This window comes from Podarcis vaucheri, assembly GCF_965113315.1.
Source record: "Podarcis vaucheri genome assembly, chromosome: 1".
NCBI classification, from domain to species: domain Eukaryota; kingdom Metazoa; phylum Chordata; class Lepidosauria; order Squamata; family Lacertidae; genus Podarcis; species Podarcis vaucheri.
Genome location: NC_138759.1, coordinates 70,830,059 through 70,857,941, shown reverse-complemented (window position 1 = coordinate 70,857,941; position 27,883 = coordinate 70,830,059). Strand labels below are relative to the sequence as shown.

At 39.8% G+C, this 27,883-nt stretch overlaps 2 protein-coding genes across 3 annotated transcripts in view; both read right to left on the bottom strand.

Moving 5' to 3' along the window:
• Nucleotides 1-450: 450 nt before the first annotated feature.
• LYVE1 (lymphatic vessel endothelial hyaluronan receptor 1) lies at nucleotides 451-12,553 on the bottom strand. The gene is made up of 6 exons (XM_082194919.1): nucleotides 12,316-12,553; nucleotides 9,086-9,257; nucleotides 7,127-7,266; nucleotides 4,994-5,266; nucleotides 1,951-2,029; nucleotides 451-1,122 (listed from the first exon to the last, which is right to left on the bottom strand). The coding sequence occupies exons 1-6, from the start codon at nucleotides 12,398-12,400 to the stop codon at nucleotides 936-938; spliced, it is 936 nt and encodes a 311-aa protein (XP_082051045.1). The 5' UTR covers nucleotides 12,401-12,553; the 3' UTR covers nucleotides 451-935.
• Nucleotides 12,554-14,420: 1,867 nt separating this feature from the next.
• Nucleotides 14,421-27,883, bottom strand: part of IRAG1 (inositol 1,4,5-triphosphate receptor associated 1) — a 95,084-nt gene continuing 81,621 nt past the window's right edge. For both annotated transcript variants that reach the window (XM_082192835.1, XM_082192836.1), the window contains exons 28-35: nucleotides 26,388-26,519; nucleotides 24,840-24,981; nucleotides 24,483-24,532; nucleotides 23,916-24,011; nucleotides 23,334-23,398; nucleotides 21,584-21,703; nucleotides 19,089-19,217; nucleotides 14,421-17,662 (exon numbers count right to left, since the gene is read on the bottom strand). In XM_082192835.1, the coding sequence (XP_082048961.1) occupies nucleotides 17,413-17,662; nucleotides 19,089-19,217; nucleotides 21,584-21,703; nucleotides 23,334-23,398; nucleotides 23,916-24,011; nucleotides 24,483-24,532; nucleotides 24,840-24,981; nucleotides 26,388-26,519 (984 nt within the window). In that variant the 3' untranslated portion in view covers nucleotides 14,421-17,412. The remainder of the gene's footprint in view (nucleotides 17,663-19,088; nucleotides 19,218-21,583; nucleotides 21,704-23,333; nucleotides 23,399-23,915; nucleotides 24,012-24,482; nucleotides 24,533-24,839; nucleotides 24,982-26,387; nucleotides 26,520-27,883) is intronic.

Below are 27,883 nucleotides of genomic sequence, written 5' to 3'. Positions count from 1 at the left end.
CTTCCGGGTCACGTGGCCAGCGTGACAACGCTGCTCTGGCGAGCCAGAGCCGCACACGGAACGCCGTTTACCTTCCCGCTGGTAAGCGGTACCTATTTATCTACTTGCCCCCGGGGTGGGCAGGCGCTGGGACCGAGCAGCGGGAGCGCACCCCGCCGTGGGGATTCGAACCGCCGACCTCTCGATCGGCAAGCCCTAGGCGCTGAGGCTTTAGCCCACAGCGCCACCCAACAACATACAACATTGCAAAAATGATTTCTGCAATTTTTTTTATTAAGATGGAAAAACCTTCCATAATAATTCGAAACCAATCGTGTTGTTTCAAAAGATTGTATCCAAATATATCTCCCTGGAAGTTGTATAGAAATAATTATATTGTCTTTTTAGAGCAATCTTAATAAATAAAATGGTATACCGTGGTATGATAATGAATGTGACAATGGCAACATATTTTTTTGGAGAGATATATTATGCTTTAATCCTAAACACAGTTGCTGCAGAGAAAACTCTATAGAAGAGGATGGAACATACCTCAGAATGTTATGCAGATGATTGCTCTGTTATAATTGTCTTTGGTTTAAATAGGGAGAGAGAGAAGACTGCCTTCTTAAAGTGATTCCTATAGGGAAGTGTTTAGTACAATTTTATCTGAAAAGTTGGATACAACATTTCATAGTTACAAAGTTTGTGCCACATTTTCCCATGTGAATCAGATCTTTTCTCTCCTCTCCACATTAACCCTTCCATTTATGGAATTCTGTAATGAACTAGGCATATTTTTGTAATGACATGGTATAGCTGATATGCATAAAGTACAAATTGCATAGAGAGACAAAAATATTGACTTTGGCAGTATTTACAACCATCCATTTATAAACAATTTGCTAATATCTGTCATTTGTTCATCTAAGATATGTCCATTTGGATGCCATTTCTTAAACTTCTGCTTCCAAACATTTTACCCGTGGTTCAGGCTTGGCTTGAGATTCTTCCATGTTTTTCCCGTTTCCCTTGGGTTCCTGCTCTGGTGTTTTGACGCTTGTCTTTGTTTCTTTCATGTTCTTGGTTTCAATTTCTACCTTTTTCTCTTCCTTGTTGGTAAATGGAAATGTTTTCTTGTATCTTTAAACAAAATTTGGAACAAGTTAGGAAATTGGACAAGTAACCATAAGTCTCCAATGCTCCCTTCTCCAAAGGAAACTAAGCACTTGCACTATGTCTGGAACATCTTGCCACTCAAAGAATTGAAGCAGGCAATGAACATACTCTTGAGAAGGTGCAAGGACAACTCAGATAACCCTTAGGATGCTGTATAGTTAGCTTTGAACTCACCAAAGCCACATAAATGCAACTGTGCAGCACAGCAGTTCCCAATTCATGTGTTTATCCCCCAATAGAATTGAGGGATGTATTTAGGTAAAATCCCAGGACCAGATCAGAGTACTAGTGCTAGCTTCTTTTATGAGCTGCTGTTCCACAGAGGGTCACAGATCTGGTGGTCAAGAGACACATGGGCGTAGCCAGGATTTTTGTTAGGAGGGGCAGGGCCTTTGTTGGGGGGGAAGCAGGACTGACGTTATTGGTCAGTTAGTTAAATATTTCTATTGTTTTACTTGATCTGGGGTTAGCTGCCCCCCCGCCCCCCCGCTACATCCATGAAGAGACCATAACATGCAGATTATGTAAATGCACTTCCCTTCCATGTGCAGAACACTGTATATGAACACATGCAAATGTGCTTCACCTGTATTATGTTTCTACTGCATAAAAGAATATACATGCCAGTAAAGGTACAGGGTTAGAGGCTGACTTGCACAAAGCATTCTACTTGCAGAGTCCAAGGCTCACTTTCTTGGTCAGCATGTTGAATGCGCACATGTCAAGGCAGCAGATGTCTAAAGATGCATATGGATATTTATTGTAGCAAATAAAACAAAAAAATACCCTTACTTTTTGACATAGCAGACTGCTAAAACAACTGTTGCTGTGAAGAAGATGAGGGCAAGCACAAGGAGGGCAGTGGGTACACCTAGAGAGAGAAACAGATTGTTTTAGAATCAAAGTGTGTGAAGGGTAATCCATCATGTCTGGTGGTTTCCAAGGCTGGTCAGCACACAACATTGATTTGTGGATGGGAATTCAAGGGGGCGTTTTGGACCTATACAGCTCAGGACCAAAGGATTTGAGGAACTAGCTTGCTCTGTATCAGGGACTCGCTTCTCAGCAGTTGACTTGTCCGCTCTGCAAGAGTTTAGGAGATATGCAGCCAAGAAAGGGACATTTACTGTTACACTCCTTGCATTGTGGAATGTTGTTTTCAGGAATTGCTTTTCTCTCCCTGTTTTTTTAAAAAAGTATCTAATATATTTCTGTTTTAGCTTGTATTTGGTTTTTGTGACTGGTTGAGTTGTGGATGTCCTTTGTTCATATTGATGGATCTGTTGGTTTTGTTTTCATTTATGTGATTTTATATGAAAATGTGATTTTTAAAATTAAAAAACCATGTTTTGTTTCTACTCCAAAAGTGTTATAAAATGTCTTGAAGCAGCACACTTAAAAAAAAATATACACAAAATATTTTGTGGCCAAAAAAATTTCCCTGGAACTTCACAGAACAGCAGGAATTTTTGTCATACTGGCATGCTTTTGTTGCTGAACAACTTGTCCCCACAGAGCATGTGCAACTAATTAGTCACTGTGTCCTGGCATATGATTCAGCCTGGGCGTAGTTGGTAAATTAATCTTGGCACTGATAATTTTTTTAACATTGAGCCACCCCAAAATGCCTGTTAGCATTACTTTATTTATGTTCTTGTCCTCTCAGAGTTGGAGAAAGATGATGTCATCATCTAGACTGACGAGAAAAATCTAATGTTGCAGTGCTATGCACACTTAAAGGTAAAGGTAAAGGGACCTCTGACCGTTAAGTCCAGTCGCAGATGACTCTGGGGTTGTGGTGCTCATCTCACTTTAATGGCCAAGGGAGCCGGCGTTTGTCCACAGACAGCTTCCGGGTCCTGTGGCCAGCATGACTAAGCCACTTCTGGCGAAAGCAGAGCAGCACACGAAAAAGCCGTTTACCTTCTCGCCGGAGTGGTACCTATTTATCTACTTGCACTTTGACGTGCTTTCAAACTGCTAGGTGGGCAGGAGCTGGGGCCGAGCAACGGGAGCTCACCCCGTCACGGGGATTCGAACCGCCAACCTTCTGATCGGCAAGCCCTAGGCTGTGTGGTTTGGACCACAGCGCCACCTGCTTACCTGGGAGTAAATCCCATTTTATGATGGCAAATTCCATTAGCAAAAATTATGATGGCCAGATGCAAAAGAGGACAGGGCTCATGAACCTTTAATAATTAGTAGAATAGGAATTTTTTTGCCAGCATAGGTTGCACAACAGTAGGATTAGCTGAAGATCCCTCTTCTAATCAACTATTAAAGGTGCGGGAGTGTGGTCTGCTTTTCTATCTGGCCACCCTGGAAGGACATTTCCATAAAAAAGACTTTGAAACCACTTCTGTAGCTCAGTATCTCTGGACTGAAATGAGATTGACTAAGAATTCTTTGACATAACTACTTTGTCCTGTCATCAGCAGCCACAATGAGCAGCAACTGTCATGCCCTTTTGGATACAGGGGAAGAAGAACTCTCTTATATCTCAAAACTAGCACACCTCCCACAAGCAAGTAAGCAGCAGAAACCCACCTAAACCTGGGGGAGGGGAAAAGTTATAGCCCTCAACCACATTTCATGCAGATATCAAGGAGAGGAAAATGGGGGAATGGATGGTGGAAAGAGAGAAAAGGTGGTACTCACCTATCTTGGGCTCTGTCCTCACCCATTGCTTGTTTTAATTCCACTCATTGCCAGCACTAGGCCTATGACAGATTACTTCCAGCAAGAGAATGTGACCCTTGACTTAAGGGCCAGGCCCCCTCAATGTTTAGAAGTACAGTGTCCTGATATCACATGACTTCGGGCATGTGATATCAGAACATCACGTCGGGTCCCCTCAATCCTCTGGAGTAGGTGGCACTTTTCCCTGCACTTAAGACTTTACCTTTCCTGATCTGTGGCTTTGAACAACCCGCAAGCATTCTTCACTTTCTCTCATCTACCTTTTCCCTAGTCTAATTTTTGGGAAGTTTCCTCTTTTGAAGTCAAATGCAACTTTCTTGGACTTTCCTGGCAATAGCCCACCTACATATATGGTGAATTTGAGACCACTGTGGCCACTGTTTCCAATCAGTTCAACACCACTTACATCCTGCCCTAGGTCCTAGGCACCACTAAACATAAGATCCTGGGTAGCCACCCCTTGGTTGATTTGTTGTTGTTCTAGGCACAGCTATTTAGCGTTTCTAAACATTTTGCCTCTTTGCCATGACTGGATTGTGCATATTCCAAGTCTGTATGGAGGTAAGATTCCCATTGGCGTGAAGCTGGTTTGAGAAACAAATCTCAGACAGTACTGTTTTATAACAACAGGATTCATTTGCATTTTGGATAATGTCATGTGGAAAGGCAAGTGAGTGCACAGTAAATGAAAGTGGGAACACAACCTTAGTGGGTTCATGATGGAGGCAAGATTCAAACCAGGGGCTTCCTCAGCCATACTAACGCCAGGTGTCAGTCCCCCCCCCCAAGGGATGTAATATTAAAATAAGAGTCTTCTGAAACAGATCCAGGCTAGGCCAAAAATAAATAATTCTTAAAATACATCAGAAATGAAGAATCTCCTTCACTCCTGCAGGTCTGGTTTAGTTTACATTCTTTACAGCTTCTTGCTTGCTTCCAAATGTCACCTTTCCCTTACCTCCACTCAATATGGAATTTTTAAACCTCAGATGAAGCCCTAGCTTTCCTTTTATTTGCATTAACACATCTACTGATGTTTTGTTATACCACTGGAAAAGACCAGAAGGCATGGGGAAAGTATGAAAACAGCCATACATCTAATTCTCTAAGCTAAATAATGGGATGTTGCTCTTACCTCCAAACAGAGAATCATTTCTAAAGGCAGTTTGTTTTGCCGTGAGATGTAGGATCACATCCTCCGTAGTTGGTGCTGTTGGTGAAATGGTCTGCGATACACATATAATACGATATAGCAGCTTTGAAGGCTCTTTAGTTTTTTGTGACTCAGATGTTTGAACTGCTGCTGAAGTGTCCTGAGGATAGACGGCAGAAGTAGAGTTTGCCTCCATAGTAACGTCCAGGGATGCAGTTGTACTTTCTTCTGGTATGCAGGAATTAATCCATGTGTCTGAAAAGATGAGGGAAAGCAGTGCAATCTGATGTATTGACACTAGCATTTTGCATGCAGCTGAAATGACTTTTCATACTGAATTGCAGTGAACGTTTTCCTCCTTGCTACAACCATCATAAATCAGGTGGTAATTTCTATTTCTTTTTGTTTGTTTGTTTAAAGTACACTTCATCATCCTAGTGCCTCTAATAGCTAAGCTGGATGGGAACTGCACTATCAGCGTAAGTAGGATCCCTGAGAAACAAGAAGGAGGTGTCAGCAGCAATATGACAGTTAACAACAGGAAAGGTTGAATATCCATTAGGGAAAAAAAATGTTTTGCTGGGGGCTCTTTCTCCTGCTCACAACAGGAAAATTGGGAGCATAATTGGAGTCGAAAGCGTTAAATTCCTGCACATCTGGTCCTAATAGTGGTTATTTAAATGAAACGACATACTTACTCATTGCTTTCACAAAATTAACATCTCATCTAGTTTGGCCCTTAGGCCAGGAAAAACATTGGTTCAGAAAGTTACCCAACCCATTACATTGTGGTGGTACTTAAAGCCACATTTTAAAGGCACATTTTGTGTGCTCCGGTAGCCTGCAGGTGCTTTCATATATTAAATGCAGCAAGAGAATTGAGCTGCCAATGTGATCCTGAGGAATAACTAATCCCTTATTCTGAAGGTCGTTTATATAATTTACACAGTTTGAAAGCTATTATGACACCAATGGCCATTCTGAGTACATTTTAATATAATAGAAGGAAATGACCTCTTTACAGTTCTTCATATGAGTCCCTGGTGGAAGCTTGATGACGCATTTTCATTGACTGAATAGGATGCTGAATGACAGAGTGATATTACTTTTATCACCAGAGTCTTTAAGTGATGCCAAAAGTCACAGGGAGGACACAAATTTATCCAAGTACATTTTACACCAAGACTGTTAGAGATTAACACACTCATTATTAGGTAGTATTTTTGTGTTTTTATATTGTAAGATGCACTGTTATCCTAAGATGAAGGGCAGTACAGAAATTTCTACAACATCATCATCATCATCATCATGTGAAGGACAGAGACACTCTGATCCAGCATCAACCAGCAGGGTATCTTTTTCTATCACAATTTGAATTGTATGGAATGTAAATTGTCATACAAGAAATAAAAGAAGCAATAAAATACAATTAAAAATCATGCACCATCTAGCAGAGTGCATTGCAATTGGTACACCATCAGTAATTTTCAAGAGGTTTATGATGAAATAAGTTGGGGAACTTTTAGAATTTAGAGAGAAAAATGTTTCTTTTTAATTTTGCCTATCTGCTCTCCCCTTCATTCCTTATATCTCCATCCCATCCCTAATTCAAAGAATCTTAGAATCATAGAATTGAAGGGATCCCAAGGGGCCATCTAATCCAACCCTCTGCAATGCAGGAATTGCAGCTAAATAATCTCTGGCTAATAGCCATCCAACCTCCACTTTAAAACCTGAAAGAAAGGAGAGTCCACTGTAACAAAGCTTGATCTGAAACCTTGACAACAACATACCATAACACACCCCAATGATTCTCCGCCCTATCTGCTTTACTGCCCTTTCATACCATACACTTTGACCAAGGGGACACAGAGAAGTTAGCGGATAGTTTCCTCTCTCAGGTTGAAAGTTTATCTGTAACTTGTAGTTCCTTTTATCCAAGAGTCAGGGTAAACTGAGAGATGGTGGAAAATTTAAGTTGTGGGGTGGGTGGCGCAGGCTGGCCATGATCTCATGGCAACTGGATAGCCTTCACATGAAATGTCGCTACATCCGCTTAAGAAAGAGATTTGATACAAAATATTATTGCTTGATTCATTATCTTGGCTCACTCACCTGAAGAATTGTAACAGTAAGCATGGACTCGATAGTCATGTTTGGTTCTCCAGATGACTATTCCAGTTTTATTCTTACCACATTTTTCATTTGGAGTTATCCGGGAAATGACAACATACCCTTCTTGTATCCAGCCAAAACTACAACAGAAAACATTGTTTTTCTGTTAAGCATATGCCCATATCAAGGAATGTTGTTGATAAAATTTAGCATATAAAAGCTAAACTGAACGTTTATTCTGGTCACTGTGGGCCATTGAATAGCTTGCTTGCTTACTGATTGATTGATTGATTGATTGATTGATTGATTGTGTGAGGCCCACGTTTTGTTTCTCCCTGACACTTATTAGACAACCTACTCTGCAACATGGAGCTTTTATAGAAGAAAGGAAAAGCATATAATGCTGTAGAAAGGTTCTCTCACAGGTTTATCTTTAAAAAGATAGGCAATATTTTCTACTGTTGACAACTTTATGGATTTGCAATCCGGGTTCCAAGATTTGCCATTTGTAGTCTAACACTTGAAATTGTCATATGTTTAAATAGGGGGATGAAATGCCTATGAATGGGTCTGGACTGCATCACTGTGCAATTTGGCTTACTTGCAAATAAGCATGTATAAATTTAATACCACCTTCCTGCTGAATATGTATTTGATGTGGTTCTTCAGCATAATCAAACAACTCATCCAATAATAGCAATTGTCTGTCACACACGACTACACTATCTCAAGGACACAGAAAGTTTTCTTCTTGGTTGTTTTAAAAAACCAAAACTTTATTTAGGACATCCCACCAAGGAGGCAAGATGAGGTGACCAATTTGGGCAGCAGGATCCATAGGAGTAGCAGATCTAACCTTCAAAGAATGCAATGCCCGCTGCCACCACTGCCACAGTAGCAGTGACAGCTGTAGCATGCGCCTTGAAGACTGGATCTGCTGCCTTCTCAGCATCCCCTCAGGCAGCAACCTCTTGGCATAGGGAGGAGCTGCTGATCTCCTCCCACCCATGTTCCGATTTAGATATTTATCCCCCCCCCCCGTTCCCGATGTAGATCTTCACACACCACTTCTTCCCTGGTGGGGGCAGGGGGAGGAACCATTTTGTACTTCACTGCAAGTGTCAAAACATATTGGGCCAGCCCTGACTTTAGCGATTTCTGTACATCGAAACACATCTGTTTAGAAGCAAGTCCCATTGTGTTCAGTGGGGCTGACTTCCTAATAACTGTGTTTAAGATTCAGACTTAATAAAATTGGCAAGAACAGGAAATGAAAAGCTGTATAATGTCACAGTCAGGATGTTACATGGTAAGTAATGTAAAACAAGAGTGTAAAAGGAATGGAAAGACATGTTATAAAAATGTGCAAAGATGTCAATGATTTGATTACTAACTATTTCTGAGATCTAAGGATCTACACAGTTCTGTGACCCTAAGGAGACTCTGGGGCTTACAAGTATTGAACAGCAACTCTCCCTGTCACATAGCCCGTCTCTTTGGAAACCTGGGGACGTTTCAAAAGGAGTTTGTGATATGGGATAGCAGGATCCTGTTCAAGTGAGACGGAGGTGGGAAGTCAATTTTTCAGTTGGTCTACTCTGAGTACTACTAATGTTGGATGTTATTCTATGGACTTAGACTTAAATATTTGAAATCCCTTCTGTGAAAGAAATGAACAGAGACAGTCACAGCACAATCCTAACTCAATGTACCGTAAGTCCTATTGAATTCAATGAGGCTTACTCCCAGGTAAGTGAGGTTAGGATTGCAGCCTTAATCCCAGAATGGATAAATTACTTTTAATCTAAGAAAAGTCAGAATAAGGTGTAGATATTTACGGTAATTATTTCATGCTTTAGATTCATTTATAATAATATTTTTAAAATATTGTATCTACAAAGAGATGTCTATTTGCCAACCTACAATAAAATATTTTAAAAGTTGAAAGATTTTTTGTACCTGCAGGTTTCAAAGCCATGCTTCTGAGCCTCTTCAACCTGAGATTTATATGCCAGCTGTAACCCCAGCTGCTCGCATATTTGTCGTGCAGTGACAAAATTAAATACACCTTTATTGTTAACATGTGAAACAAGAGTTATTCCAGAAATCCTGCACTGGAGAGTCTTAACATCTGCAAACAGAGAAGAAATACAGCAAATGATTACCTATAGAAATTTGATCTTTAATTTCATGTACTTTGAAGAGTGGAAAAATTATAAGAGCTACTTTACATAAAGTCAAGTACAGGGTACCTCGGGTTAAGTACTTAATTTGTTCCAGAGGTCCGTTCTTAACCTGAAACTGTTCTTAACCTGAAGCACCACTTTAGCTAATGGGGCCTCCTGCTGCTGCGGCGCCGCTGGAGCACGATTTCTGTTCTCATCCTGAAGCAAAGTTCTTAACCCGAGGTACTATTTCTGGGTTAGTGGAGTCTGTAACCTGAAGCGTCTGTAACCTGAAGCATATGTAACCCAAGGTACCACTGTATAATTACACCAACTAGCTGAGTCTCTCCAGCATTCCAAGCCAGGGTCATGCCTATTCCCAATAACCAATATTCTTTAACTTTGGTTAGTAAGGATCAGGGAGAGCTGGGTTTTAACTCTCCTTCGGCCTAGTCACTCTCTTAAAGAATTGTTATGAGAGTACAATGGAATGTAAAAAGAATAATGTACACAGCCTGGGACCACCTTGATATCCAAGGATTGGTTTGGGAACATGTGCTTTTAAATGTGTTCATAAATGATTAGAGTTAGGGGTGAGCAGCGAAGTTACCAAGTTTGCTGGTGATACAAAATGGTTCGGAGTGGTTAAAACAAAACAGGATTGCAAATCGTCCTAAGCAGGGTGAAGGAACAGTAAAATGGCAAATGTCATTCAGTGTAAGGAAATGTAAAGTGATGCACATCAGAGCAAAAAGTCTTAATTTAATATATACACTTACAGGGTCTGAACTGACAGGGATTGACCAGGAACAGAGGCAGTTTTAGGGGAGCAGGACTGGTTTGGGCGCCACGGTGCAGGGGTGCCTCAGCAATGCTGTAGAGCGCAAGAGATGGGTGTGTGGGTGGTTGATTTTAGTGTCATCGTACAGGGTACTGCTGAAATTTGAGAGCTCAAAGGCTGCCACTGCTGGGAACAAGACCTTGGAGTCTTGAGAAAAGCCTGAGGAAGTTTATGAGTATAGGCTACCATATGGGGGATTTTTTAACCAAGAGAAAATTTGAGTAGGAAGGGACATTATAGAGGTGCATTAAATTATGAATGGCATGAAGAAAGTGGATTGAAAACTGTTTTTCCCTTTCATAATACAGTGGTACCTCAGGTGAAGAACTTATTTCATTCTGGAGGTCTGTTCTTAACCTGAAACTGTTCTTAACCTGAAGCATCACTTTAGCTAATGGGGGCTCCTGTTGCTGCCGTGCCGCCGGCGTACGGTTTCTGTTCTCATCCTGAAGCAAAGTTCTTAACCCGAGGTACTATTTCTGGGTTAGCGGAGTCTGTAACCTGAAGCGTCTGTAACCTAAAGCATATGTAATCTGAGGTACCACTGTACTAGAATTCAAAGTCACTTGCTGTTCAAAAAGAACATTTGACAAATGAGGTACAGTCAAGATGATAAGGGTCTATTAGATTTGGAGGGAAGAAATTATCTGCAGTATTCTACAGAACAGTTAGCCTTGGGAATAAGAGACATCCTTTCTTTTAAAATAAGGGAGCAGGGTTTAAAAATAAGCATTGTGTGTATCTTGACTCCTCTTTCCTCTTTAGTCATCAATTTGCCTCAAACAATACTCTACTCCCCAAGGACCAATTTTTCTTACCAAACTGAGTGCTCTCGGTGCATGCAAATATTTGTGGTGTTCAGTGCCAACACTACCATTAGGCAGGAAGGGACAGTACATATTAGAGGGCATAAGATTATTTAAAACAAATTCCATGGCGTCTTTTGGAGTTTCTGCTTCAAATAGCAACATAACTTTGCTATCTTTTTTTATTAAGTGCTTTACTCATAACCTAAGTTTCCTAAGATTAGGAAGTTTACTTGAAACAGGAAAATGAACTTCATTGAAAGAGCTCTTGTGCAGTGACAGATAGAACTGGAGAGTTTGATCATATTATAAAGCTATATTAGTCAATCCAGCGGCTTGGCTATTCTCTCTCAGGACTTGAAGTGGAAATGGGTGTGGCTGAATTTGCAAGGAAGGAAAAGGAGGAATGGAAGGGATTCTATCTGAAACAGTGGGAACAAGTAAAGGGAAAGGGAAAAGTATATTAAGCTTGTGGTGACTGGATTTTTTTTTAGCAGGGATAGAGTGCTGGACTGTGCTCTTTGACAACTATAACCTGGGCTGTGAACTTACTGGCTAAAAACAGATGGCTTGCTAGCACTCAGCAGAGCAACTTTAAATCATTTTAAAAGTCATTAAACTAATAACCAGCAAAAACTTTTGAACTGCTCAGTAGATTCAAAACCTTGTTTTTTGTGGTTTGGTTGATAAACACATTTTGAAGATAATAAGAGGGAAGGGAGGAACAAATCCAAGCAAAAAAATAAAACTTTTAAAAAAATCACAGAAAAATATCTGATTCTGCAGCTAAGGTAACTGCTACATTACTTGTAACACCTGATTCAGAATTTCATTTTTGAATAATTTATTAACATTCTAATTGCATCTTTAACTGGAGACACTTAGGAATTCTTGGCTGCTTCCAGACAGCCTGTTTATTGAGTGTCCTGATTTGTTTGCATAAAGTTTGTAGGGAGGTTAGGTGACATTAGCTATTTATTGAGCATTCATTTTGATTTGTTTGCAGAGAGGTTATACAATGTTGGGCAAAGCAAGTGTTATTCCATCCGTTCCAGTGCATCTTTATTGCAAAGAGTCCACATTTTGGGGGCCAGAAACAAGTTTGTTGTGCGAGAGCATAAAGTCAGCTTTAATGGTGCCAGCCAAATTTGCTGCTATGTGTCTGAATCCCACCCCAAAACAGTGGCAGTCTGGAAGCACCCCTTATTGTTTAGGTATCCGCCTGCTCTGTGTTTCATTTTACTGCAATCCGGGATTAATTTGCAGAGCTGTGAATAATCTTGCTGAGAATAGTGGGCTGGATTCGATTACCTTGTCCTTACAGTGCTACAAAACACTTCAGAAAAAAACAGTACAAGCAACATACTAAAAACGTACCTTCCAAAGGAAAATTGTGCTGGGTTGTGATGCTTGCAATCCAGGTTGAGAAAAAGAAGATTGTAACTCCAACATGAGATGCCATCCTCGGGAACAGCAGGTGTCGAGATTCAAACCAGGTTGCTTCCTTCCCACCCTGCAGTGTTGAAAATGTGACGCCTTGCGCACCTTGTGATCTCCAAATGAGGTCCTCCCTTGAGAACTGCTGAACGGCCACTGTGCTCCACCGCAGGCAGGAACGAACTTGTTGCTGAGCTCAAAAGCCATCCCACAGGTCAAGGTCACTAAGTGGAAACGCATGACACCCCCCCAAAAAAAGCTAGGGGGCAGCCTGGAAAATAAAACTAGTGCTGACTCAGAAAACGTACAGCTGAGGAAGAGAGATAACACGATGTTATACTCTTCGTCTTATAAACAACGGGAAGATTTCCCCTATAGCTCTGGGGTGCTCATTCTGTGATAGTTCCTGTTTAGGCAGTTGTGAGTCACTTATCCTTCATTCAGCCTAATCACTTGTTAGCCAGAAGCTGCGGGTGTGGTGTGTAAAACTGTTTATTACCTTATATGTAAAAACATGGAAATCAGAACTTTTGATATAAATTTATAATTTAGATGCATGGTTGAAAGATGAAAAAAAATGAATATTTGACTGAGGTAATGGTTTACAAACTCTGTTTTTGGGAAGGGATAGAATTATAGAATTGTAGAGTTGGAAGGGATCCTGAGTCGTTGTCTAGTCCAACCCCTTCAATGCAGGAATCTCAATATAGAATCAAAATTTGATTTTATTTGAAACTAGACGCAGTGATTCAACTTGTGCTTATACTTAGGATCCAGTCTCTGACAGCAGTGTCACGATCACATCTAAGGTAGAAGAGATGCCATTAGGGCATGCACTGAGCGTGGCCAAGTGACTCCTCAAGAAGCTGTGAACGGAACATGACAAAATAGCCAAATGCACACAGAGAGTGTGATTCGAAGTCACCTTCCTTATTTTAAAGCAAACTGATGAGAAAATGTGAAGAACTGAAGTCTGGAAAAACGATTAACAGAGAGAAACCAAAAGTGCCTGAGTCGTGGTGTTTTTCATGAAGGTTTTCTCTTGATTCCAAAGGATCACTCCCTTTAGTGTGTGCTGTTTCCCCTCCAAAAAATGATGAAAAAAGTGTTCACCCATTGTGTTGGGACAGGTATCGGAGGGGTGAAAGATGCCCCCATTGCTAAGAACAAGGCAGCCTAAGTAACACTCCGAATCTAGCTATATAGATCCGTAGAGGTAAAGGTGGGACTTGGTAATCTGTCATAATATGGTGACCTGTGCAAGGCCAAAATTTTGCTCGCCCCCAAATGGATCTTCTCAATTATTGATCTTCTCAATATTGTGCCCACTTGGCTTAATGAACTGTGTGGCAGAACAGCCCACACCGCCATGAATCTAGCGCTGAGGAAAGAGTAAGGGTGAGCAATGGGAAAATGATGACGTTGACATCCTAGTTGAGTCATGTTCTATCCCCACACTGACCTCACAGCCATTTTGAGCTAGGGCAACGATGCAAAGCTACTGACTTTATTTTCCCTTAGTAATGCCATCATGTAGCCAAAAGCAATTGACTACATAACTCCAGTAAATCACATTCATTACGTCATCACAGAATGGCTGTGATCATATAGCAAAGGGGGTCAAATAAATCTTAAAACAACATGGCAAAAGCACATTTATAAGTTGGGGGATTTTGCAAGGTTGGGTTGATGGACAACATCTTGTCCCTAGAGGCAAACCTTGTGTCTCAAAAAGGTCTGTGCTTTAAAAACTACACAGTGTCAATTGCACTTGAAAGGATAATGGAAGCCTTTAAATTTATTCCTGATTGTTTTTGTGTTTCCATTTCCATTTAAACTTGTGTTTGTACAGAAAGCACACTTGAGAAGATGAGTGCTTCACCCTGTATTACTGAAAACAGGGTAGAGAGAAAGAAAGAAAATTTCAGCACCTATTTTTTTCTTATCGCTAATCATTCCATACATACAACTTGTGTTCTCTGATGGAATTCCTAAGTGCCCATGCACAGAATAAATAAGTCACAGATGACATGAGCAACACAGAGGACTCTGAAACAATATTTTATTTCCAAATCTCAAGTATGTGATGCTATACAGTACAATACTAGCACACCTGTGCAAAGTTTTACAAAATTTAAAACAGGATACACAAAATAGTGCCTCTCGAGTTCCACCTACTTTAAAACATCAGTGCTGTGCACAAAATACACATGTGTCTTGTTAAAGCCAAATAAATAAAATATTGCACTTCCAAAAAAAACAACCACCCCAAAACAAAATCCTATTTTGGTGTGTATGGTGTAAGATTGCTGACTTGCTCTTTGTAGCCACATGAGTCCTATGAATTTAAAGGAACAGAACTTTTTTTTAGAAAGACCCCCCAAAATGCATAATCTTTTTTTTGTCTCAAAAAATATGGCACTGATTTGTAACCCATTGAGCCAATACTTATTAACAATTTAATTATGTTTGGTCTAAAATCCTGTTAACAAGAAGACTGACATTTCAGGTGCTCTATACATTAAACTGCTTTCCCAATACAGTAATTAGTGAAACAGTAAATCATTTTTGTAGCAGGTAGATGGCCCTATGTGTCAAAGCTATGCATCTTAAGTAATTCTACTTTAAAAAAAATGCAGTGGTTTCACAGTAGAATTATTGTAAGGGAAGAAAATGCAGAATGAGGTGTTGCCTCTCAACTTACATTGGTATTATCCCATAGCGTTGGTTCAGGTTTAACATTTCTGCTGCCTTAACCATGCTTAAGGACTTGGGACTACATGCTCTGCCCCACCTGCATGCTCAAACCCCAACCTCCATATGTGAATTCCTTCCATTGGCTTTAATCATGATTAAGGCTTACATCAGCATTGACTTTAATGATGGTTAATATACTAATTATGGTTTGCTATTGTACAGAAAGTGAAAGTTTGTTTTAAAATTCTGGTTAGCAGCAAACAGTGGTTTGGTTCAGAGGTAATGTAAACTTTAGCAGTGGTTAAGATTGGGAGGAAAATGGTAGAGAATTCACTCCAGAAAGGTCATGGAGCTCATTCCTGCAATTTATGAGCAGATCCATGATCTGACCATAGCTGAACAAAATGAACTACTAATATCAGAATTTAATTTTGTAAAGTTGGTTGATCACCTGATAAGAAACGTTCCACTGTCTAGGGAGTTAACTTTTCCCTTTTACTTATTGAACAAAATATATAAACCACCTAATTTAAATAAATAAATAAATCAAGCAGTTTACATAAAATAGCTTTCTGATTTGGGTTTTTGCAATATCATTGTTATTCCTAATTTCCTGATTGTCTGCAGCAGAAGGTGTGCCTCAACTATATTTCACTAGAGTGAAAAACTACATTGTATCTATTCCATATCAAAGTCATATCTTCCAAAAGCCAGCAAAAAACCTTTAATTTGATTATTTGCCCCCCCTGTAATTCCCCTCTTCCAGTTTGAGATCAAATGACACACTTTCTCATTAGCCTTATTAAACATACTTAATCACAATATTTTACTCTTCTGGAGCCGCTTAGAGACATATCTGAAAATTCAAAGTTGTGTTTCAAACAGCTGCTTGAATCAAAATTAAAATCACACTTCTAATTCCTGAGACTCTAACGCTCATTAAACTGAAGATAAATTATCAGGCATCAAATGACATCAATTATAAGTTTATAGTGGGCTCTACCTCTTTATCCTTCTCAACGGATAAAACAGATTCCTGCAAGAATAAGTTCCTACAATATGTCTAAGTGTTCAACAGAGTTTTGAACTCAGGCCCAGCTAGGAAAAGCTATTAATATCCTGTCTGAATCAGAGCTCACCATGCTTCCAACACTTCCTTCTGTGCCTCCAATTCCAATACAAGAGAAGTTATCAATTTCAAACACAAATGAACGCTAGATAAGCTTGTGCAAAAGGCTAGCACAGTTTGAGCACAAACATCACACAAGATGCTTCCTCCAATAGAAAGCTTCATGAATGATGAAATATACTCTGAGTCGAGTATGAATTTCAAGCTCAGTATATAACAAATGGTAAAACCACATCTGTGTTGTTTACATTCCATTGGCTGTCCCCTAACAGAAATGTCAGTCCTCTTCTGCAAATATACCACGCCTTCTTATATGAATGCAATGTAGTTCTTTTCAGTTTGCTGTGCTTACAGCAGGTCACCAGTTATCACCAATGTAGGTGACAGATTTTGCAGACCCAGAGCCATTTCACACTTACTAGAGCATGTCTTCTGTATGCATAATAGAGACTGTATGTGACTGATTGGGCACCTCCACTGAACCACACCATGTGTATCATGTACCACATGCACACGACTCTGGTGAAATCTCCCCATTCAAAAAGAAAAGAATGAACAAAGTATGTGTGAAGTAACAAAGACTGTGTTGCAAGTTATGTTGCATGTGTGGTGGAGTGACAAATGTTCCTGCTTCCATTCATGCCGAGAACCTGTTTTGAGACCATTGGCACCAGCTTGTAGCCAGGACACAATGCCTTTAGTATTTTTCCATTTAATCTTTTGCTTATTCCTTATGATTGTGAAATCAATTCTCTAATCTATTATAACGCTAAGGGCTAAAAATAAATAAATTGAAAAGCCCCTGAAATTTATAGAAGGAATCAGTGCTGACATTTATATAGGAAGAAGGCCGTAAGTGACATCCCTCAGAAGCACTGGAATTTGTGTTCCACCTATAACCTAGATGTCAATGCCCAGTTTTTGGTCAAACACTATCGTTATATTCTCATGTAGTGATATTCAGACACATCAATCAAATAACAATTAGCATGAAAGAGAGAACAGCATTTATTGGCTGGTGCATCTGGCTAGATAAAAATCACACGGCATTCACAAGTCTGATGGCACAGACGAAATTAAGCAGTAGGTTACTGATCACATTTAACCACCACAAAAGTGACAAAGCACCACTCTGCTTTGTGCACCTCGGTTCTCAAACAGGTGCTTACTGCTGTATCGTTAAGCGGTTCTCCTCCCCGTTCAGGCTTTTGTTATTCCGTGCGCTGGTCATGCTGCAGTCCTGAGTTCCACCAGAAGTATTGTTGGACAGCAGAACAGGTTGCTTTCACTCGTGGCCCAGTCGACAACTCAGTACAGGAGGAAAAGTAGTTGTATAAACTGGAGATTCCCAGCACCACAGCAAAAATGACGGTAACAGCAGCTACAATCCAGAGCACGTTCCAGTGTTTATGCAGTTTGGGGTACAGTATTTGTACATAGTGGATAACAACTTCAAGTTTGCTGTAAAATGAAAAGGAATCAAGCAAGTATGTAGAAGTTACAAGTTAGGTAGTTCCGTTATTTGGAAAGCTACCATATCATTTAAGACTGAATGGCTTAGCAGTACAGATGGCTATCCACATCAGGTCATATCTCACAGGATCAAAGGTACAGCTGTCCCCATGAGCATGAAGTAGTTCATTATTTTTGTCTCAATTTTAGTACTTTCAGAATACATATCTTTTCTCTTTTTGTTTTTTGAGATGAAAATTGACATATTCATATTAAAAGTATTACAGTCGGCATCAGGAGAAAGATGCACTATTTGTGGCATGTACAGTCATTTAGATTTTTCATCATGAGATGAAACTGCCATCAAAGGTTCCAATAAAAACTAGATGAGAAGCTGACTGTCAAGGAAGCCAGCATATTCATTAAATTTGACTTCGGTTTCACAGCTATACCATTTAAAACATAGGCTAAGAGTATTGAAAACAAACAGGTAACACACAAGTATTCTAACAGCTCTTGTTCTAAATCAGTTTGTAAAGAGTATTACTTCTTGTTGTTAGCCGCTCTGAGCCTGGCTTTGGCCGGGGAGGACAGGATACAAATAAAAATTTATTATTTATTAGCAGTGATTTTAAGGGGTAGGCCCAAGCCCTAGGACTTTTGTGCTGGCCTCCATATCTCCTCCACTCCCACCTGCAAAAAACGTTTTTCAAAACTTTGCTTAGAAGGCAGCAAGGCAAACCACAGTACCACTAAGACCCAGCCGCTTGGCATCTTAATTAAGGCAAATTAAGTTTTGACACCAAGAGTCAGAGTTTGTTCCCCCCATGCTTTGAAAGTTGTCTTCAGTGTGCATTTTTGGTTACAGAATAGCATATGCATATTCTATGCAGATTTGCCTCATAAGTCTGTGCCCAGAGTCTTTTAACTGCTTAGGATATTCCTACAATCCCTCACTTTCTCCTTCATGTAACATAAATGTATTTTAGAGGCTCAAATGCGATTGAATCATCATGTATGAAAGCACTCTGTCCCAATGCCTCTATAAATTTTACCCATTGGCTCATACGAACAATAAAATGCCAACCTGAATTTATCTGTTTAAATTTCATCTTTCCAGGAACAACAGTAACCTTGCCTCTGTTGCCCATAAAATTATTTTTGCTTGGAAGAGTTGTTCTAAAAAAGCTGGTTGGAGTAGCTTTACCCCACTGATGGCATTCTCCAAAGCATCCCAGAAGGCAGCACACATTTAATAATACAAATTAATATTCACTTTCTAAATCAGAGAAGAGACCTCCAGCTGTTGTTGGACTATAACTTCCATCATCTCTGATCATTGGCTATGCTGGGTGGGCTCAATCAATGGGTGCTCAAGTCCAACAGCATCTGGAGGGCCACAGGTTCCTGCCTCCCTCTCCAGCTGTTTTCTCACCTGTGCTGCTTGCTGATTTCATCGTCGCTTTCACCTGCTACACATTCTTTGGGGCTCTCATCTATTTTCTCTTCATCATCTTCTTTCAGCTCTTCAAGTTCTTTGGTTTTCTTTAAGCCTTCCTGATAACTTTAAGAGGAAAAAAGACGTGTGTACTCTTCTTTTTCATTTTTAAATAAAGAGCGTAATTCATTTGTGCTGCATGGCTCAGACAAAAAAATTAAACAATCACAGTGACCTTATTCAGTCTGCCTCATGCTTCTACTGTACTTGCTCCTGATGTCACCATTGTCACTGTCCTATTTTTAAAAAATATATCTGATAATCTAAGGTTGGTTTCCAAGTTACCCAGGTAGTCTATAATAATAAGGTATGCATTTTGAACAAACCTAGAAATTCATTGAGGAAAAGCAGAGTGAAGGAAGGCTTTGTAGAGCCAGTGTGGTGTAGTGGTTAAGAGCGGTAGTCACGTAATCTGGGGAACCGGGTTCGCGTCTCCGCTCCTCCACATGCAGCTGCTGGGTGACCTTGGGCCAGTCACACTTCTCTGAAGTCTCTCAGCCCCACTCACCCCACAGAGTGTTTGTTGTGGGGGAGGAAGGGAAAGGAGAATGTTAGCCGCTTTGAGACTCCTGAAGGGGAGTGAAAGGCGGGATATCAAATCCAAACTCTTCTTTGTTTGTTTGCTAGTATGGCATTTCTCTCAAAGTTTGAATCAGGTGGGTAGCCACGCAGCTTCAGGGGCAGGGCCAATCGTACGGTTCCACTGCCCCTTGATTTCATGGAGCCCCTTGTGGGTGATCAACATGCAAAGGGTACTATAATGTCACCTAAATCTGACCTGAGAGGCTATTGCTGTATCAACTAGCTTTAGAAACAACCAACGTAAAACAGAATTTGCCCAAAATAAGGAAAACAATTCCCAACTAAATGTAAGACAAAATACAACCTCATCCAAACACAATAGCTGGGTCTGAAATTTGCTTCATGATCAATGGGCTAGCCTTGATAAACAGGAATACTACCAACAAAAGCAAATGGAATATTCCAACATGCAGGTGGGGAATGGGCTCAGTTGGATATCCATGAATCGTGATGAGAGAAGAGCACATGCAAACTACCCACACATAATTATAGCTAAATGTAATAATGACATCTGAGTAAGTCCTGTTTATTTTGAGAACATGTCCCTGCTAAAATGCCACACAGTTGCTTTTCCAACTGTGACACCTATAGAGGCCATAGTCCCCCTATCCCAATTATCAACGCTGGAAGACACTTATGATAAACTCTTCAGATCAGTCAAGATTGATAGAGTCTAGCAGTGTAGTAGAGATTATAGCATTACTCTTTAAACACTAGTGATAACTGCAAATAATCTGGGCGATGTGGAATCCAAATCAGTTTCAAACTGCTTTGAGTGGTGTAGCTTTCTTCCAAAGACCATGGGAAGCTACTTTGTATTTGCTAGCAGAAGTATTCAGTCTCTTTCCTGGGCTAACAGTCCTAGTGGTACAGAGGCAGGAGCCAAGTTACATAATAAACCACTGTGTTTGTAGACACATTCTAAATGGGGAATTCTGACCTTCCTACTTGTTATAGAATTCTAAACATGAACAGAGTTTGTATATATTTAAAATTAACAGACATTATGTCTTATTGGTTTATATGCTAAACACACACACACACACACACACACACACACTACCTCAGGGTTCTAGTTGTCTCACCAACAACAAAGCTCCTACTTTGGAACTGGCTCTGTTACTCAGATATATGAGCCCAATGACTTTCAGTGAATCACTAGACATAATTTGTGATATGAATCATGCTTTTTTGGTTACAGTTTTGTTTTAATTCTTTTTCTCAACTTAATTGTTATTAGCCTTCTGAATACATGGTGCCCTTCTGTTTTTGCTTAAATGTACATGCACAACTGCTAAGGCAATGGAAACTGATGAGAAAACAAAGGAATGAAATGTGACTATCATCTCACTGAATTTTGTGTGTGTGTGTGTGTGTTAATTTGTTCTGTTTTGGAAATCCCATATTTGCAGTATAAGGACAAGCATGAAGGAGGTTTTCCAGGTTCTTATAATATCAGTGGAAACAGTTGTTCCTGGCAAGTATTAACTGCTTTCAATTTAACCTGAGGACTGCCATTTGTTTAGTTTAATTTTAATTTATTTGAATTAATTTTGGGATGCATTTTAATCGATTGATTGCTTATTTTTATGTATATTGTGTTATTAATATGATGTTAGCTGCTCTGAGCCCAGCTCCAGCAGGGGAGGGTGGGATACAAATAAAAAATTATTATTGTTTATTATTATTAGAAAGATTCTACATTTCTGCAAATCATTTATTTGCATAGCAGCCTATAAAATTCATGAAAGCAAGAGGAACCCATACACATCTGCACTATCTATTAATTAAAATAAATTGCCCATAATGTAGCCTCCCTCTTTAAGAATTCAGAATGCACACATACTCACCCTTTGTTATAAGCCTCTTCTTCTATTTTGGCTTTTATCTCTGGGCTGATCTCTTCCAAGGCACTCTGTACCGGTGCTGAAGGAGGTGGTTCACTCTCAGGGTCCCCATTTGATTTTCCACTAGTAAATTTAAAATTAAACACAGATAACTTTATTATCTCATCTAATATTATGTACCCCCACCAGAATGCTTATGGGTCTCTTGATCTTTGGGAGGGTCTTTGATGTCCACACAGTGCAAAGCCTTATAAATACAGCTGGGCTGAACACTTGATCTTGGTCTTTTAGTGGGAATATTACATACCACAAAGCTCAGTGGGTCAAGCTGCCATTTGACTCCTCCCTTCCCAGAATTGCCTCCTGCAGTTTCCCAATATAACCCTGTAGGGTATTATGAAAGAGCGATTGCCTTGACTTTTCCTCTTCCTTTCTCATCCCTTTTTATTTTATGTCACACTCCCTTGAAATTACTTGAAATGGTAAAGTGCCATTATGTGTACACACCTTCAGAGCTGTTGTGTGCTCTGTGCTTCCCCTCTGAAATCCCTTTTCCATTCGTAACTGTTGACTAAGCAATTCTATTTCATCTTCTCTGTTTTGGTATTTACCATGTTCACATGCTCTGGAGCCCCTATTGCAAAACTGAGTGCACATTCTGGCTAAGTGAGTTCTACAACAAGTAGAGTAACAGCACTGTCACCTTCAGTCAGCAGGTTGCTTTGGGTCAGCTTTAATAACATGAGGCGTTCTTTCAGACAATATACGTAGATGCTAATAAAATTCAAAAGACGGAAACAGAAGGCATTGTCCCAAAGGAAAGGGTTGCAGCTTGATGCTAAGCTTCCCTGTCTGTTATGGAAGCAGAGGCCATGCAAGAACAACTTGGGGGATTTGCCTTGGTGATGTCAGAGAACTGCAGTCCTGTCTTGGGCACTGCTGCTTTCTGATTGCTGCTTAGCTGGGAAGAGAGATTTTGTAGGGATATTATACAACTCCAGGAATTCTCTCCCCTCTAAAAAAAAAAAAAATCATCCTGGAAAAACTCCACTGAAATTCTCATTGCTGTGGAAAAGCTAGATACTTTACATAAACACAGCATCATCTTGGACCCTTCAACAAATCACTAATCATAATTCTGAAATGTCAGCAAGACATTTCCTTCAAATGTGCTGTATTTCCTGAAGGCAAGTGCTCTGCCCTGTGAGAAAAGCTGCCAATATACAGTAAACTTTCTAGGAAGTACGTCCATGCATGGAGTTCCCAAACACAAGCACATCCTGTGTTCTTAAGAAAAATCTTGTGATAAAACCTTAAACAATGCCTGGGCTGGGCATTTGTTATTCTCATGTTTAAAAGCCTTCATTCAGCATGATATGACTTTAGGTTGCCACTATCTAAGTTCTACCTCAGAACAGAATGGACTCAAGTTAGTCATGTCAATTAACTTCAATGGGTCTACTCTGAGTACAACTAACATTGGATTAACCTTTTATAATACACATTATTCTGGGATGGGTACAGATAACTTTTTGAGAGACATAACTGCCAGGTTATAGCATGGACCATGTCTGTTAACATTTTTTAACAGGTATAAATAATGCAGATGGGCAAGATATTTAAAGTACTGTATCTACCTTCATTGGCAAAATATTGATCTTATTCTAAACTCTTTAAGGAAAAAAGCTCTTTTTATGACAGCAGGAATTATCTGCTCTACAATTCTCAATATAGTAAATATTTGTTAACTCACTTCTCTATAAGCGCTGATAAGACGGGAGTTGATGTCAGATTGCTTCTTCCATTTGACGACTCAGACTGTGGATAAAGATGTCCATTCAATTTCATTCAAGCAGCAAACAACAGAACTGTATTTCTTACATGAAGGTGTATTCAACATACATACATAAAAATGTGAACGGTCCCCAAACATAAAGTAGGTGTTTTCCTGCGTTCAGGAAGCCTAGTATTGTTCAGAACATCTCTAAATACCTCCTCTATAGAAGGGACAGGAAGCCTACAGCCCTTCAGATGTTTGTTGGACTCCAACTTCCATCAGCCACAGCCATGATAGTTAATAGTGATGGATGGGAGTTGTAGTCAAACAACATCTGGAAGGCCGCAGGTTCCCCATCTCTGTTTAACGGTATATTTCTCACCTCTGTCTGTGTATCAACATAGTTTACTTCTGATGCGAATCTATTTTTTTTATTTATATGACTGTTGTCTCAAATAGCCTCAGATTTATAAAATGTGGCACAGTTACACCTGTGTGCAAAGGTTTTTCTTTAAAGCTTTGGTTTTTCTAGAATGTTAGAAATTTGAAAAACCTTACCAGGGATGGCATCAAAGGTATGGGCGATGCAGTAGGTGACTGGCCAGGGAGCTCAAATTTTGAAACAACAGCAACACTGACTCGTCTTCGAGGCATCTATAATAATAATAAAAAAATATTTCATTACATAAGTGACTCCAACTTCTACTTTCATAGGCTGCATATCAGGCAGATTAGGGGAAAGGAGAAAAAAAGGACAAAACCATGGGTTCTTTCAGGAGTGACCTTTATTCATAGTTTGAGCCTAAGGGGTTAAATCTATGAGTGTGGGTCCTGTAGAAAAGTAAAGACTTCTGGGAAATGATATACAATGAATTGAAAAAAATGTTTAAGATAACTGCTATTTGCTTCCCTGTTGACTTTCTACTGCAACAGCAGCTTTTATATGTGAACTGGTTTCCTGAAAGTTACGTTTCAAGCTGGGGGAAAATATTTTGGAAGTGCTTGAAAAAAGAAAGAAAAATGAGCAAGTTGTTTGGAGTACATGGAGAATCTAAGTCGCTGGGATTTTTTTTTTTAAAAAAAAACACTTATTAAACTAAAGCTTTTTAAAACTTGGAAGAGTACCTTTCCAACAGAAAGAGACATGGATCTTGATGTACGGGGCACACCATCTTCTGTACCATAGTAAAACAAAGCCAACAAAAGTAAGAATAAGAATTAGTGTTTGAAAACAGACATGCATTGCCAGCACTAAAATAGTAAGATATTTTTTATATTGAAACAAATGTGCTTTTAAAGCAAAACAGTATATTATCTAAGACTAGGACATATGTCTTTTTTTTGTTACAAGTGCAACTGGGTCAAATACCTTGATAATCTGCTTTTATATCTATGTAGATTTGAGAGCAGTTAACTATAAGTTCACAGCAATAAAGACATGCTTTAAAATATTGTGTGGTGGGGAAGAAGAGACTATTTTACCAGGTGAACCATAACTTCTGCTAGAATTTTGATTGGCGAGTTTCTTATACTCCATGAGCTCAGCGTGATCTTTTTCATATGTTCTCTTCAAGTTCTCCACATACTGCATCATAACTTCAGTGGCCTTTGACATGCGCTTCTCCTGCAAGGAGGAGATCAAGCATCGCACAGAAGTATGTTTTCAACAAGAAATGCATGACATCATCTCAAGCTAGAAGAATGCCGGAATCTAATGCTCACCCTTTTTGGCCAAATTATGCTGCAAAAATTAAGGTGTGCATTAGATTTGATGACACATTTACATTCTCCAGCAATTTTTTTTTTTTTGGTTTTAAGATTTTGAATGATGCATTAGACTCAAATAAATACGGTAATACAACACCATCATATTATCTGGCTACAGTACAAAGGCAGAGGTGTGGTCCTAGCTTTACCTAGGAAGAAGTGACTAAAGATAGAACTCAAGGGAACTATTTTTGGTGCTCCAAGCAACCAACCTACTTTGTTACCTTGCCCTATGGGCTCCTCTGCAGGATGTCAGGATACCCCACCTCATTGGGGCATTATTTCCTATGACCTAACTCCCTCTCATTGGGCCGCCTCTGGGTAGAGCAAACTCCTGAACCAAAGTAGTAATTTGGAAGTATGGCTTGAGATCAGTTTAAAGGGAAATTCCTGAGGAAACTGCACAGACACACCTCTAGCAATAATTTCCTAAGTGGCTCCTGTTATGTATTCAGTGGTCTATGTTTGCCTGAGCTTGAGTCTGGACTAAGAATTCTGAGCCCCTGTGTTCTGATTCAATACATGATATCCAATCACAGAACATTTCAAGATTTGGGCCTCTGCCATTGGCCCTTAAACTCTTAGTCATGATTTGCAGCTTGGAAGTTTAGACAGCCAATCACGCTGGAAGTGGGAGTGGCCCAGCTTTGTCCCTGTTGGCCAGTTCTGTGAGTTCCATAAAGGTTCTTGCTGCTATCACTGTGTCTTGCCTTGCCACCTACACTTCAGCTCCAATTCCTGATCTTCAGCTAGCTTTTGAAATGATGGTTTTAGAGAGCCAGAGGGCAGAGACCCACAGCTTAGTGGTAAAGGATATGCTATGCACATAGAAAGTCTTTTGTTCAGTCTTTGGCATCTGCAATTAAAAGGATCTTTAGAAAGTCTCACAAAATATCTGCCTGAAACCTTAGGGAGTTGCAGTTGGTCAGACTTCAATGTACCTCTCTCTATCCTCTGTCCAGGCAAGCAAGAGGCATGGTCACAGTTTGATAACCCATTCCAGCCAGAGAAAAGCATCTCAAGCAGGTGTGGAGGTCAGTGAAGGCTGTTCCACAAGAAGAGGGTGTGTGGCCCAGGGAGAGTCCCAAGGGCCAGAGAGGCAGGCCCGGAGGGCCACATGCAGCCTTAGGGTATGAGATTTCTAACTCTGCTTTAGGACCATGTTTGTCTCTCTTGACTATAGCCAACGCTTCCTACAAAACTTTATTTTTTCAAGTAGTGAAGTCGGAACTGATGCAGGGTATTTGATTCCAAGAGTCTTACCTGACGAACAGCTCCAACCATTTCCGCTCGACTAGATAATCTAGAGGCTAAACGATGCAGCACTGCCATGTCCTCCAACAATCTCTGATACATGTCTCTGTGCTCAGAATGATGCCACAAGGCAGCTGAAGACTGAAGCGAGAGCATGAACTAATGTATCAAATCAAGGAGCATGTATAGCAAATGAAGTCATTGTGGTTTTACAGTTCAAGGGTTGTCCACCTTTGTTGTCCCTTGGGTCCATTAAAACTACAGAAAGTTCTTGCACAGCAAACATAAAAAGGTCCCTCTATTGTACAGCTACTTACAGTTTCCAAAACCTAAACAAGGCTTGAAATTCCACTACAGATATCAAATCAAGATCTTATATTCTAGATATCATTACACTTCTTGACTACAAAGAATCAAACTTCATGCTATCATGAAACAAGGGCTTACCCACACTCACTTTTCCTCTGTGCTTTCCAGGCATAGTCCATCCTTTAAAGCTCTCTGTCCAAGCACTCTCTTTTTTTGCTCCAGAGCTATCCCCATGAAAGCCCACTCTTTAAAGCTGAATCGGAGAAAAGGACAATCCATTGAAAACCTGAATTGCCATTTGTTGTGTTTCAGCTTTAAAGAGTGGGTTTTTGCCCTTGTAAGATAAAAAGTTTATTATGATCTACAAATTGTTTGTTGGTTAAGGCAATATACTATTTGTGCTTTGTTAATCTCACAGTTCTCGAAACAATGAAGAGTAATAAAAAGTTGACTGCAAGCAAAGATTTGTTCATTTTTATTTTTATTTAAAAGCACAGATAATCCTTCAATGGGGCTTTAAAATTCCAGTGGAAAATCTTGTAAACATTACAATCCTCAATTAGCTCATCTTCAGTTTCTTCATTGTGCTACCCTTCTTGGCGAATCTAATGACTGATTTTACATTTGAGATGCAGTCCATCAAAATCATGTGCATACAGGCCTACAGTTTAGTTTATCTGGTTAACCAGAGGTAGAATGATGATTGTGATAAGCAAATTAGAAAGTAAGAAAACTAGGGCTTCTGCTACATTGTAATCACCTCCAACCTCTCCTTTTTCAAAGTTTGATACTTGGTTAGGTCCAGCAGTGGGCTCTTTCTACATTTTCCCATTGATAAGAGTATTTTCATCACAAAACAAATAGGGCAGTGGCAGCGTTCCTCACCTCATGGAAGAAGCACTTCAACAAGTAGAACGGCAATTTTCTACTATTGGAAATTGGAGATACAGAAAGTAAATCCTGCTGCGTGAGTTTCAGTAGGGTTGCCACATTTTAAGAAGTGAAAATCTGGACACAAAAGTTGTTGATGAGCGTTTTTAGTTTTGCCCAAAGATGTTGAGTTGTTTTTGCAAAATCTTAAAAATAAAAAATGAGTTGTGGAGCTATTTTTTAAATAAAATTTGCCAACATCTACACTACCGCCATGGGCTGCCATACGTCCGAAACTAGGGTTGCCATGCGTCCTGACATTTCAG

What these genes read in the sequence shown, in the direction of transcription:
- LYVE1 (XM_082194919.1), bottom strand. Translation starts at nt 12,400, where the DNA reads ATGGCATCTCATGTTGGAGTTACAATCTTCTTTTTCTCAACCTGGATT. An exon ending in CATGGCTTTGAAACCTGCAG is followed by an intron (nt 7,267 to 9,085) that starts GTACAAAAAATC and finishes TTTCTGTTGTAG; the next exon opens with TTTTGGCTGGATACAAGAAG. An exon ending in GCAGTCTGCTATGTCAAAAA is followed by an intron (nt 1,123 to 1,950) that starts GTAAGGGTATTT and finishes TTTTGTTTAAAG; the next exon opens with ATACAAGAAAACATTTCCAT.